Source organism: Cajanus cajan, chromosome 8 (assembly GCF_000230855.2).
Source record: "Cajanus cajan strain Asha chromosome 8, NIPB_CcT2T_4, whole genome shotgun sequence".
Classification (NCBI taxonomy): Eukaryota; Viridiplantae; Streptophyta; class Magnoliopsida; order Fabales; family Fabaceae; genus Cajanus; species Cajanus cajan.
Window position 1 is genome coordinate 2,327,980 of NC_138524.1, and position 12,406 is coordinate 2,340,385.

Consider the following 12,406-nt stretch of genomic DNA (forward strand, 5'->3'; position numbering starts at 1 on the left):
TGGTTTAAAATGGATAAAATAAATAAATTATGATTAAAAAAAATTACAATTTTATCCTTTTAAGTTATGAAGTATTTAGAAGTTTTTTTTCTCCAATTAATTTCATTTTTAATTCAAATATTTAAATAATATGCATGTATTCAAATAAAGAATATTATAGAATATGACATTCGAATAAACCTACTTAGCACGAATTTATTCAAATAACACGTATACAAATAAAATATATGACACTTGAATAAAACATGTGACATTAAAATGTCATACTTCTTTTAATACAAGTCTCATACATTCAAATACAATAATCAACAATACATCCCCATTTGAATAAAACACTCCATAATTATAAATCCATTTAAATAAAAGTGTAACAGAGAAGAATATATAAAGATAAAAGAGTAAAAAAACTTATCTCTTGAAAATTTCCACTAAATTGAGAAAAAATTTTACAAACATAAAATCTACCTCTATAAATATCTTATCTAATACAAATCAGATTAACCAAAGGAATCTATGTTATTTCTTATTTATTTTCAGCATTTCTTTGCTATTTGCATTGCAATTAGGTAGAATGGGTCCGGCAGTGTCAGCATAAGGTTAAAAAGGTAGGTCCCACACGTGGACATTTCCACTTCATCAGTGTCCTCGTTTAGCAATTAATTAAGAGATCCCCCCAATCAAATACTACTTTATTGCTTACGGATGACGATTACCACCAACACTAATCAGACAAAAAATAAAATAAGTAAATTCACTTATTCGCATGTCTAAAAAAATTAAAAAACATCGTTCTTATTTGGGTTCAGTGGGAGCCACGGAATAAGACGTTTCGCTCGCGCGTGAGATATATACGACAGAGCGTTCTACGTTACGCGTGCCACAAAACTTGGATCACTATTTCTTCTCGTTTCCCACTCTCACTGTCTCGCTTCCAAACTTTCTGCGTTTTCCGCATTCACCAGAGTTTCGGTGCTGATAGTACACAACCTCACCATGAACACGCTCCTCCGATCCACTCTCAGGACCAAGGCACGCGTAATTCTATTTTTTATTTTTATTTTTATTTTTTCTTGTTAGTTGAATCTGCTCATGTTTTGCTGCTTCCGATTTTGCGAAACCGACTTGCGCTTATGGATTAGATTGATGATTGATGGAACATATCCAGTTAATCTTCCATTGCTATTGTTAACTTGTTGTATGTAATTGGATTTTCGACATGCTGTTGCGACTAACGCCGTTTACAGCGACGACGGAGTTTTGTGAAATTGGACTAGATTCAAGCTTATGAAAATGAAAATATATCAATTATATCGATATGGAAGTGGAACTTCTGTTTTACAAACTCGAATGACTTTTTTTGTGTGAATATTATAAGTGACTAGTCATCGTGCACTTCACCTTTTGCTAACTTTTCTCTATTTAACTAGTTGTAAAATTTCATCACCTTTTGCTGTTTCTATTTTAGAATATCAGCACGGTTTAAGCTATGTTTCCTTCGCGTTGTTTAGAACATCTTATTGATTAGATTTATAACGGCGTTTTCATTTTATACTTTTTAACGCATCCGGGATTCCAAGAATTAGCCGTACGTTGCTAGTATCGAATATTCGTGAACCTATATTTCTGAGAAAAATTATCTCGAGAAAGACTAGTATATACTTTATCCCCTCGTGAAATGTGTTTAAAAATCATAAAATTATGGTTGTGTTATTCTCGGTAAATTCAAGGACTCTAGCATCTGTAACATCTGAATAAGAAGCAATTTCGGAATTTTCTGAAGGTTGTTATCCAGAATTTCGAAATGACGTCTGCCTGCTTGTGTTGCTGTGTTCTTGATGGTGATCTACATACCTTGTATGCTAATTTGTTGATTTCATTTTATGTAAATGGATGGTTCAAAAATACTCTTATTTTTTACTTATAACTCTTTCGTTTTATGATGCTTGTTTCGTTTTCTATTTACAGACTGCTTCATCTTTAGCATATGCTGCGGGTTCCAGAAGTGTTCAGGAAAATCTCCTTCAGGTTCCTCCATGGTCTAGATCAAATAGTACGGAGCCTTCCTTGGCAAAGGATAATGATGTGAAAAATGGTGAAAGGTATAGGTTCTTCTATGTCAACCGTTTGCCACTTTCTTATGCGTGCTTTAGTGTGTTGGCTCTAGCTCTGTCTTACGTGTATCTTAACTGGTATAGTGCCTTTGAACGCAAAATGACAAATGTCAGTAATTGCTTTCTAATAAAATATGGTGCCCAATATTGTCACTCCTTTTTTTTTTTCTTTCCTTTTTTTTTTTTTGAGATTTCAAGCTAATTGTATTAAAGCAGAGGTGTGGAATACCCTTTTATTATACAGAGGGAGAAGTAAGTGACTGGAACATCCCTCTGGTGTCAGTATTTATGATTTTGATACAATCCTGTTTTGAGTTCATTGGCTGTTATAATAACTATAAGTTGAAAATATATTTGTTTGGAGAGTTCATGTATGAACTCCTTTTTTTTTTTTTTTTTTTTAAACAAAACATTGAAAAATCAGTTTCAAGTTAGAAATTTGCCAGCCTTATATGATTACTGTGAGTAAAATTGTTGAAAAGCTTCAATTTTCTCAGTTTCAAGGGCCATGGTATGCTTGCTCCTTTCACAGCTGGGTGGCAGACTACTGATTTGCATCCTCTGGTTATAGAAAAGTCAGAGGTGAAATTTGTTGCTATGTTTCTTTGATTTTAATTTTTTTTTTAATTACTGTAATGTAATATATTTCGGAAATCCTAGTTCCCTTTGTTTTTTTTTTTAAATATTTAATGATAACTGTTTTTTCAATTGTGTTATTACCTGATTAATGGATCCAGGGAAGTTATGTATATGACATTAATGGGAAGAAATATCTTGATGCACTAGCTGGTCTATGGGCCACTTCTTTAGGTATGTATAATATCTACTTTGCAAATATTTTCGTATCTTTTATGAATGATATAAGTCTTTTGGTTCAAGTTATCAATCCATCTTGGAAGCATGGGTGGCTATAAATCTAACTCTATTGTTATTTTTGCATGTTATCAATCCATCTTTAACAAATTTAATGTTACTAACTAAATTAACCAACTTTTTTAATGGGTGAGTTAGTTAAAAGAGTTTTATATTTAGTGAGGGAGGTAGAATTGTAAAATGATTGGGTTTTTGAAGATGGAAGTGAAAAGAGTTTATGGTTTTCTTAAATTATAGTAAGTAATAAAAGAAAGATACATTTAGTCATGTTTCTGTTAGGTAATTGTAGAATGGTTGCATTTATGTTCATATTGTTAACTGTATTGTTTGGTTGCTGAAAATTATGATGTGATTATCTCCTTAGTTGTTTGTATCCAACCTATAGTTTAAACAATGTGCAAGCCTACACACACAATTTTACCAAAATATTCTTTGTTTTTTACATTAATCATGATCCATCCATAGTGACCTGTTATTGTTTTGCTGCCAATTCTCCTAGTCCTCAAGATTTGCCTCATGACCAGTTTCCCATCCCACTGGCTCTACAGTATACCCCGATTCTGGTCACTGGAATCTTAGTTTTCTCTCCTACTGTAGCTTCCATATACATTTTTCCAGCGAATAGGTTATATTAACTTTTCTGGTGTGTTTTTCCTCTCTGCGGCTGCTACCATCTTTGGTCCGACACCTTTGTGGTCTCTGTTCGAGTGTTTGACTAACTGGACCCACCATTTTTACTGAGAGCTGATTTTGTCAGGAAATCTGATTTGTGATGAACTGCAAAGAAATGTCATCATGATTAAAATATTAAGCATACAGATTCTCACATAATTGTGGGGGATATATTCACAATTTCACATATGGAAGTTATAAATAATGTAAATGTTTTGTTAATATTTTTTGTGCATGAAAGTAATTTAATCTGAAATCAAATGTATTTTATTTTGCAGGGGGAAGTGAGCCACGTCTTGTTGATGCTGCCATTGCACAATTGAAGAAGTTGCCATTTTACCATTCCTTTTGGAATCGAACCACAAAACCTTCTTTGGTATTCATTTAATTCTCTTATACCTGGAATTGTGTTGTTTTAACATATCTTTATCCAACTCATACATACAAGCATTACCTTCTTAGGTACCTTTTCATGCGAATAAATAAATTAAGTACCTACCTTGCTTGTAATGTACACAGTTGATATTGTCTTAGTTAATTTTACATTTGATTTGTACTTGATATATATTTTTTACATACAGGATCTAGCCAAGGAACTCCTAGAAATGTTCACGGCCAGAAAAATGGCGAAAGCTTTTTTTGTTAATAGTGGATCAGAAGCCAATGACACTCAGGTTTGGTGGATTAATATTCCCTTGTTACAGTCTCATTTTCTTTGGAAATTTTATTTGATTGTAAAAGTAGATGTTTAGAATGTGTTAACTTTCTTGTGCAAAACAAAATTTTATAATCATTACCACAGACTACATATATGATATAACGCATGCAATAGGAACCACCAAGAGGGGAAATCTACGAACAATCAAGCACCTAAAATATTAGATGACAAAATCAAATATATTCTCAATGCCTAATATTGTTCTTTAAATAAATGTAGATCGGTTTTTATCAGGGTTTAAGAGCAAATGGAGATGAATATATGTCATGTCAACAAATTGTTGAAGTGTACATAGTTTATGCAGTATATATTCTTATACATATTTCACCTTTGCATATTTTATTTCAGGTGAAACTTGTATGGTATTATAACAATGCACTTGGAAGACCAAATAAGAAGAAATTCATAGCTCGTGCTAAATCGTATAAATGATATCTCAACCAATGTTGTTTTCTCTAGTATACCTGAAAAATATGCATAATATCTGATGCATTTTCGCTTTTGTCAGGTATCATGGTTCAACATTGATAGCTGCCAGTCTTTCTGGGTATAAGGAACTCAAAAAACTTTTTGTTATTCAGTAAATTAGTTCTTATGTAGAACAGTTTTATGTTATTCATAAAAATTCTTTCTTCAATTTACCAAACAATTTGTATTTCAGCCTTCCGGCTCTGCATCAAAAATTTGATTTGCCAGCTCCTTTTGTATTGCACACCGACTGTCCACATTACTGGCGGTATCATCTTCCAGGTTATTTATTTGGATGTACATTTTCTAGTAATATTTTAGATATTTATTCTAAGGCATAAATATCATGCATGCTTATGAACATTTCAGGTGAGACAGAGGAAGAATTTTCAACTAGATTGGCCAACAATTTGGAGCAGCTGATTCTGAAAGAGGGACCAGAGACTGTAATACATTCTTATGCTTGCAAAGTGATTTCTACTGCTGGAACATTGTTTGTCACTGACTTCTTTTTTTGCTATTATTATTACAGATTGCTGCATTCATTGCTGAACCTGTAATGGGTGCAGGAGGTGTAATGCTTCCACCAGCAACTTATTTTGAGAAGGTATATTGTTGTTATCATTGCTTCCTAATTCACATGTGTTCTACATTTTCAAGATGGATGCCCAGTGAGTCTTTTTATATGCTTTGCTGTAACAATGCATTTCATTTGTATTCCTGGTCCCAATAGGAGCTCATATGTTGTAGTTCGTAGAATTAAGTATGCTCCTATGAGTCCTATCATCCTAATAATTTATGGGAGAATAATATCAGCTCCATTGGTTTCAAAACTACCAGCTGAGGTGCACCGTTATCATGAAGCACTTATTATAATCTAATGATTGCCGTGCTAAAAATGAGAAAATTACTAAAAGGAATTCTTCGTAGAAAACTTCTACTTTTGGTACTGCTATTTTATTTAGTTTTGGGCTTGGGCTTGAATTATTAGTATTAGGCTAAATAATATAGTATAAATAGTTGCATTTGGTTATTAACTAGTTATATTTTTGCGTAATGGTCTGTCAATTTAATATCCACTTTCTTTTAATCATTTTCCTTTTCTAAACTCTAAAATATATACTGACAGGTGATATGAAATAAAATCACCATACAATTATTTGGATATTTTGTGATGGAATTAAGAAAAGTTTTCTTTCCATTTTTAGTTAAAATAAAGTGGTTTACTCATCAAACTAAGTGTGCATCATTAATCCATCATATAGTTAATATTCTTTTTTTGTTAACTGGAATTCTTTGTTATCATTAATTCCATTGTGATTTTTCTGAAAACTCTTGATGTTCTAGTTATACTTTTAAAATATTCCACAGCATCCTCTTTCATAGACACTATTGTGTATATTTGCTTGAATAATTTTTTCAATTTTTTTTGTTTACATTTTTGCTGGTTTTTATAAAATTTATATCGCAATAAAATATGTAAATCAATGGACATTATTGCACTTGGAAAAAAATCCATTTTTCCTAACTTACACCCACGCATAATTTGTTTGATGGGTGTTTTTCTTTTAGCATGTGGCAAAATGATGTCATTTTCGCTCTTGCCTATCAGCCAAAAACCTCAAGAATATGAAGAAAGGAAAAAAGCAACCTTTTTTCTCATAGCATTTAGTTCTTATGCAGGTCCAAGCCGTTGTCAAGAAGTATGACATTCTTTTTATTGCAGATGAGGTACTTCCATAATTATTTATATTTAAGGTATTCTATTGTGATGTTTTTCATTCTAATTGCTATGTTATATGTCTCTTTTTAAGGTAATCTGTGCCTTTGGAAGGCTGGGGACAATGTTTGGATGTGACAAATACAACATTAATCCAGACCTTGTATCCCTGGCAAAGGTAAACATGAAGCAGCCAAGTACATATAGTCCTTCCCATATTCAGAAGTTTGTAAAATGTTCCTCATTTTTCTGTTTGACTTCTAGGCACTGTCTTCTTCTTATTTGCCAATTGGAGCTGTCCTGGTTAGTCCAGAAGTTTCAGAAGTTATACACGCACAAAGCAACAAACTTGGTATGGTGCTTCATTCATTCATTCATTCATCAGAATTATCACTGTATCTTTGAGCCAAGTATTCTGACACATGTTTGCTTATTTAGGTATATTTTCTCATGGGTTTACTTATTCTGGACACCCCACATCCTGTGCTGTTGCACTTGAAACACTCAAGATCTATAAGTGTGTCTTTTTGTTTCTTGATTTTAAAAACTATTGTGAAGCTTATTCTATACACTAGTAACTGTTAAACTTTGGGCTATGGAGTGTAATTATACCTCTTCTTTGCAGGGAAAGAAATATTGTTGATCAAGTGAACAAAATCGCCCCAAGGTTCCAAGATGGTGTAAAAGCTTATTCTGACAGTCCCATCATTGGAGAGGTGAATATTATTTGCTGGGTAATTTTAAGTGTGGTTGATATAAATGCATGACAAACATAACATTACGGGATCTGCAGATACGGGGAACTGGCTTGATTTTGGGCACTGAGTTCACAGACAACAAGTCACCTAATGATCCGTTTCCTCCTGAATGGGGCAAGTTCAATACTCAATTTTTCATCTATGCCTTTGTCAAACATAGTTGTCTCAACATGGCTATTCTATCTTGTCTAGTATTCTTAACTGGAATTTAAGCAGCATACATATTCTAATAAAATGGCTATCCTTTAATACACTTTAGCAATCTGCATAAAACATTCTGACATTACGTGGGTTGCATTCTTTTCATGTTTAAAATCTATAAAAGGTGCAAGGTAAATGTTATTATATAATATGATGGTTGCTTTGTTTATTTATTTTTTGTAAATTATTAACAGTGGTATAGTTACATGTGAATTAAACAAGCATGATGTTTTTATTTATGTGGATGTGGGTATATTTTGTGATTGTGATAGTGTGATGTATATATACTACAGGAATAGGTGCCTATTTTGGAGCACAATGTGAGAAGCATGGGATGTTAGTTCGTGTATCGGGCGATAACATCTTGATGTCTCCACCATATATTATATCTCCAGGGGAAGTTGATGAGGTAACTTTACAAATAACCTTCCATCTATTTTTGCCGTTCATCAAAATTAAAGAGAAATTCATCCATTTTCATTAAATTTGGCCTTTGGACACAAAAAAATCCTCACCTTACTGGAGTAATAATGAGTATGATTGTGGAGAATCACACTTCTTTTATTCAATAACCCTGGGATTTTTTTGGAGACCTCATTGCTAGGGACGTCATCAGATTAAATTTATCAGATGGGGCTTGCTTTCAAATTATATATAATGCATACATGGAAAAAAAAAATTGGCTACACCCCAAAACATACAAGTAGTTCCATCTCTGTTCATTCACCAAGGGGAACATTGTATACAAAAAATAAATTGCATGCAATTACCCAAATTGCTTGATTAATTAGTATAATAATAACTTAAGGTTCTATGGAACGATTTTGTGCGACTAATAAGACCAGTCCAATGTATATTAGTTAGTTGTGCTTCCTCTGGTCCTCTCGGATTAAACATAAGTGATAAGTTGTATATATCTTTGACAAATAAACATTATGTACTTATGTAGTTTGGGACTGTTAATTTTTTTTACCCTCTTTTTTTTTTGTTATTCAATAGGCAATTTGCAATTTGTGTCATCCGATACTATAATGATGTTATTACTTTAAATTGAAAATTTGTTAGAAGTTTAGTATATGCATTTCTTTTTCCAGCTAATCAGCAAATATGGGAAAGCCTTAAAAGACACGGAAAAGAGGGTACAGGAGCTCAAGTCTCAGCGCAAGTAGAGGTCGATCTCAATGATGGCATAATAAACTCTGCTGCCTTCGGGTGAAAAATGAATTATTCATTGTAATAACTGGATAATACTTTGTTCCAACGTTTTCGTTACTGTATATGTCCGTAAATTAATTGCCTAATTGCTTCCTAATTTATATTGTAGTTATATATATATATGCTTAGAATAAAGCTCGTTACACGTCTCCATATTGCACATAGCCTTTTATCAATGACGTGGCAGCTTTCAGTAAGCCAAGCTGTAATAAGGCGATGGAAATTGTGCACAATGGAGAAATGTGTGCATTGGCCGTTAAAATTAAGTTATAGACTTGTAGTGATCTAGAGTATCTAATGGCTCGTAGAAAAGCGCGAGTTATTTGTGAATAAGGTGTTTGTGCAATTATCACTCAACCATATTTATGTTCCTATATACCTTTACACAAATTTGTGATATTAACATCTCGGGGGAAAAATTCGTATGAAAAAACAGCATGCAGAACACTACTTGAATATGAGTGCATTCAAGATTCTGTATCATGAAACATGAATTGTTGGATATTTTGATGGTCGTGAATTCTACGGAGGTATGAAACTTTACCAATGGCTTGACTCAACCATGTGGGCTTTGTTGGATTGACTACTCATGCACCTTTTAAGTGCTTGCATATTCCGTTGACGCTTACATTCATCGTTAATATATCGATATTTTAAGTTAAATAAATACAAATAAATGGAGTCAAAATTGGTCTTAAGGACTTCTGACTAAATGATAAACACTGAGGATGCGTGAAACGGTTGTTTGTAATTTTTTATTTACAACAAATTAAACAAATTCATCTTATTTATTTTAAAATATTCATACAAAAATGATGCAAATATTATTATTTTCACTAATTTTACAAGTCTAAAAAATTTAGGTAATTGCCGTAACAAGGTAATATTTTTCTAATTATTTATAAAAAAAGAAAGTGTTTTTTTTAGTCCTTATACCATCTCTTGCCCTATCCCTTGGGGGGAAAAAATGAAAAGACAATTAGAGTGTTGTAGGTCAATAGATGAGCAAAGAGGAAGTTGACTCTACAAATGATATACAAATCCAACCTTTGCAATTAAAGTATTATCCTCAAATACAACGTGTATTTTAAAATGATGATCGATTATGATGGGTGGATTTCAGTGATTTTATAATAGTTTCAATCGTGTGACATAAACTTGGCCTGTTTTTGGCTCAGCGTGATAGTGAAGCTATCAATTTAAGCTTCTACATTATATATAATTTAATCGCGATTTTGGTTCATATATACGCTACTTAATTCATAAAAAAATAAAACACAATTTATTGTTCAGCACCCGTTATGATTAACGAGTACATCATAATCCGACTTCGGCTAAATTTGCATTATAAAGAATTGTATTAAAAAAATAAAAAATTATTATCACCACACATGATGGCATAATAACGCTATTCATCGGCTGAACACCTCATTGAATCTTAAAGCTAACATGGGGTTTATTATAACAGCTAAATACATACGAATTAATTAACGAAACACAAAAGAACATGATTTTTTTTTTTTAATTCTTCTATTTATAAAAAGTAGGGATAATTATGTTAGTTGTGACTATATATATATATGATTTAAGAATAAAGAACTTTCAATCTAACGATTGAATTTACAAAATTCACAATTAATAAATTATGAAGACTAAAATGTAGAATAAATAAAATTATAGAGATTAAAAAATATTTTAATCAAAAGTTAAAATCAAACTTAACGACTTCGAATTTAATAATTTAAATTTTGGTAGGTGGAGGGAAATTTAATAAATTGAGGATGCGTGAAACAGGGGCATGTGAAATATTCTAATTTTTATTTTACAGTAAATTGTGAAAAAAAACATGTTGTTTATTTTTAATTATCTATACATAAATGATGCAAATGTTGTTATTAATTTTACTAATTTTGTAAGTCTAAAAAATTACTTAATATATTTTTTTAATTATTCATAAAAGTAATTATGTAGTTGCTCTTTCTGGAGTCTCGATCCCTGAGGAAAAAGAATAGCCTGTCTTTGGTTGGCGCTATCAATTTAACTTTCTTCGTTAAATCTAATTTTGGTCCATAAAACACGTGAAATGCCATTTATTATTCTGCACCCATACGATTAACAACTACATCTTAATCCAACTCAAACTAAGTTTGCAATATCAAAAATTGTTTTTTTTAAATCATTATCACCACACACATAATGATGCCTCATTGAATCACAAACCCAAGTTGGGAAGAAAATGAAAGGAAACCAAACTAAATAGACAAGTAAGTGCACCTGATTTGGAAACTTCATTGATTCCTTAAAAACTAAAGCAGAGAGAGATGATTGAATGGAGTCATCTTTTGTTATTATTTTTGTTGGCTTGTCTTCTGGCACGCCTCTCACGGGAGCTAGGGGATGGCCTATAAACCCCATCTTCATACTCAGATTCTTCCAAATCTCTAAATGATTTCTGTGCCAATTAATTAATATTGCATACTAAAACTTAGAATTTAACATAGTTAAATAAAGCATAGTTTGTGAAAAAGGGTGGGTCTTATCTAATAATAAATGGAAAATACTCTTGGATAGAAAAAATAAAAAATAAAAGCATAGTTGATGTTGCTTACCTCTCTAAGCTCAGCAAAGCTCACTGCATAGAAGGTGGCAGCAGCAGCCACAACGACCCCAACAATAGGCAGAGCTATTTGTAACCCTTCCATGTCTGCTTTCTATTTCTCTTTCTCAAAGTAAAAGGGTCATTACTTTTGTTTTGTTTATGTGATTGCCAATAAAGAGAATACCATGATGATGATAAGATAAGATATCCTTCGACTCTATCTACAGTTCCCCTTTTACAGTGTCAAGTTATATTGCCTTCGATGCTGTTAATCAATCACCTGTGATTCAACCGGCAACTTGCTATTACTTGTTGACAAAATTTATTTATTATATAAAAAAATAAGTTATTCTAATATATATATATATATATATATATATATATATTTTTATCATTTGTTTCTTAGAAAAAACAGTAATGTATAATATTTTTAAGATTTTAAAATTGGACAGGAAATTTAGCAGCCAAAAATTGTTCGTTTATGTTAATTGACTAACTCTGGACAAATTATAATTCACTATTACCGATTAATTTTAAAAGTTAAATAATAGTTGATATAAAATGGTAAAATACATAAATTGGGTGATTTTTTTTTTTTTTGGATATATAATCATGTGGGATCTAGTTGTATGGACCTAACTAATACCTTCACACTCTATGTTAATTTAAAGGGAGTGTTTGTTATATGATTTTTTTTGTTGAAAATATGATATCGAAAATATTAGTTTATTTTATTTTATTTTTTGGATGTATAATCATGGGATCTAGTTGTATTGAACTAGCTAATATCTTCGTACTTTATATTAATTTAAAGGGAGTGTTTGTTATATGATTTTTTTAAAATATGATATCGAAAATATTAGTGTTTTTTTTGTATTTGATTTGATATTTAAAGAATGACATTTTTATGAGACATTATTTTTGGGAAATGGTATTTCACGAGCTTTTGATGATATTATTTTCATGAATAGAGGTGAAAAATTAATTTTTTTTTTGAAGTAAAAATAAAGTTTTTATGCTATAAAAATAAAAGTCTTTAATTCTCAAGTAATATTTGTAAACATTTACGAT

General features: G+C 31.4%; 2 protein-coding genes across 3 annotated transcripts; one reads left to right on the forward strand and one right to left on the reverse strand.

The window, feature by feature from the left end:
* Nucleotides 1-863: 863 nt before the first annotated feature.
* On the forward strand, nucleotides 864-8,833 carry POP2 (Pyridoxal phosphate (PLP)-dependent transferases superfamily protein). The gene is made up of 19 exons (XM_020358763.3): nucleotides 864-1,029; nucleotides 1,966-2,099; nucleotides 2,609-2,693; nucleotides 2,849-2,921; nucleotides 3,935-4,032; nucleotides 4,238-4,330; nucleotides 4,723-4,796; nucleotides 4,883-4,921; nucleotides 5,036-5,124; nucleotides 5,212-5,288; nucleotides 5,375-5,449; nucleotides 6,526-6,573; nucleotides 6,657-6,740; nucleotides 6,827-6,914; nucleotides 7,001-7,079; nucleotides 7,188-7,278; nucleotides 7,356-7,434; nucleotides 7,815-7,930; nucleotides 8,616-8,833. Exons 1-19 carry the CDS (start codon nucleotides 994-996, stop codon nucleotides 8,688-8,690), a joined length of 1,533 nt encoding a protein of 510 aa, XP_020214352.1. The 5' UTR covers nucleotides 864-993; the 3' UTR covers nucleotides 8,691-8,833.
* On the reverse strand, nucleotides 4,237-11,652 carry LOC109799110 (uncharacterized). Of its 2 annotated transcripts, none has more exons than XR_014428389.1 (2): nucleotides 11,346-11,652; nucleotides 4,237-11,177 (listed from the first exon to the last, which is right to left on the reverse strand). XR_014428389.1 is itself a non-coding variant. In XM_020359624.3 (2 exons), the coding sequence occupies exons 1-2, from the start codon at nucleotides 11,436-11,438 to the stop codon at nucleotides 11,072-11,074; spliced, it is 210 nt and encodes a 69-aa protein (XP_020215213.1). In that variant the 5' UTR covers nucleotides 11,439-11,581; the 3' UTR covers nucleotides 4,237-11,071. The 2 variants fall into 2 exon arrangements, 1 of the variants encoding a protein (XP_020215213.1); XM_020359624.3 differs by having other exon boundaries at nucleotides 4,237-11,188; nucleotides 11,346-11,581.
* Between the last annotated feature and the right edge of the window lie 754 nt (nucleotides 11,653-12,406).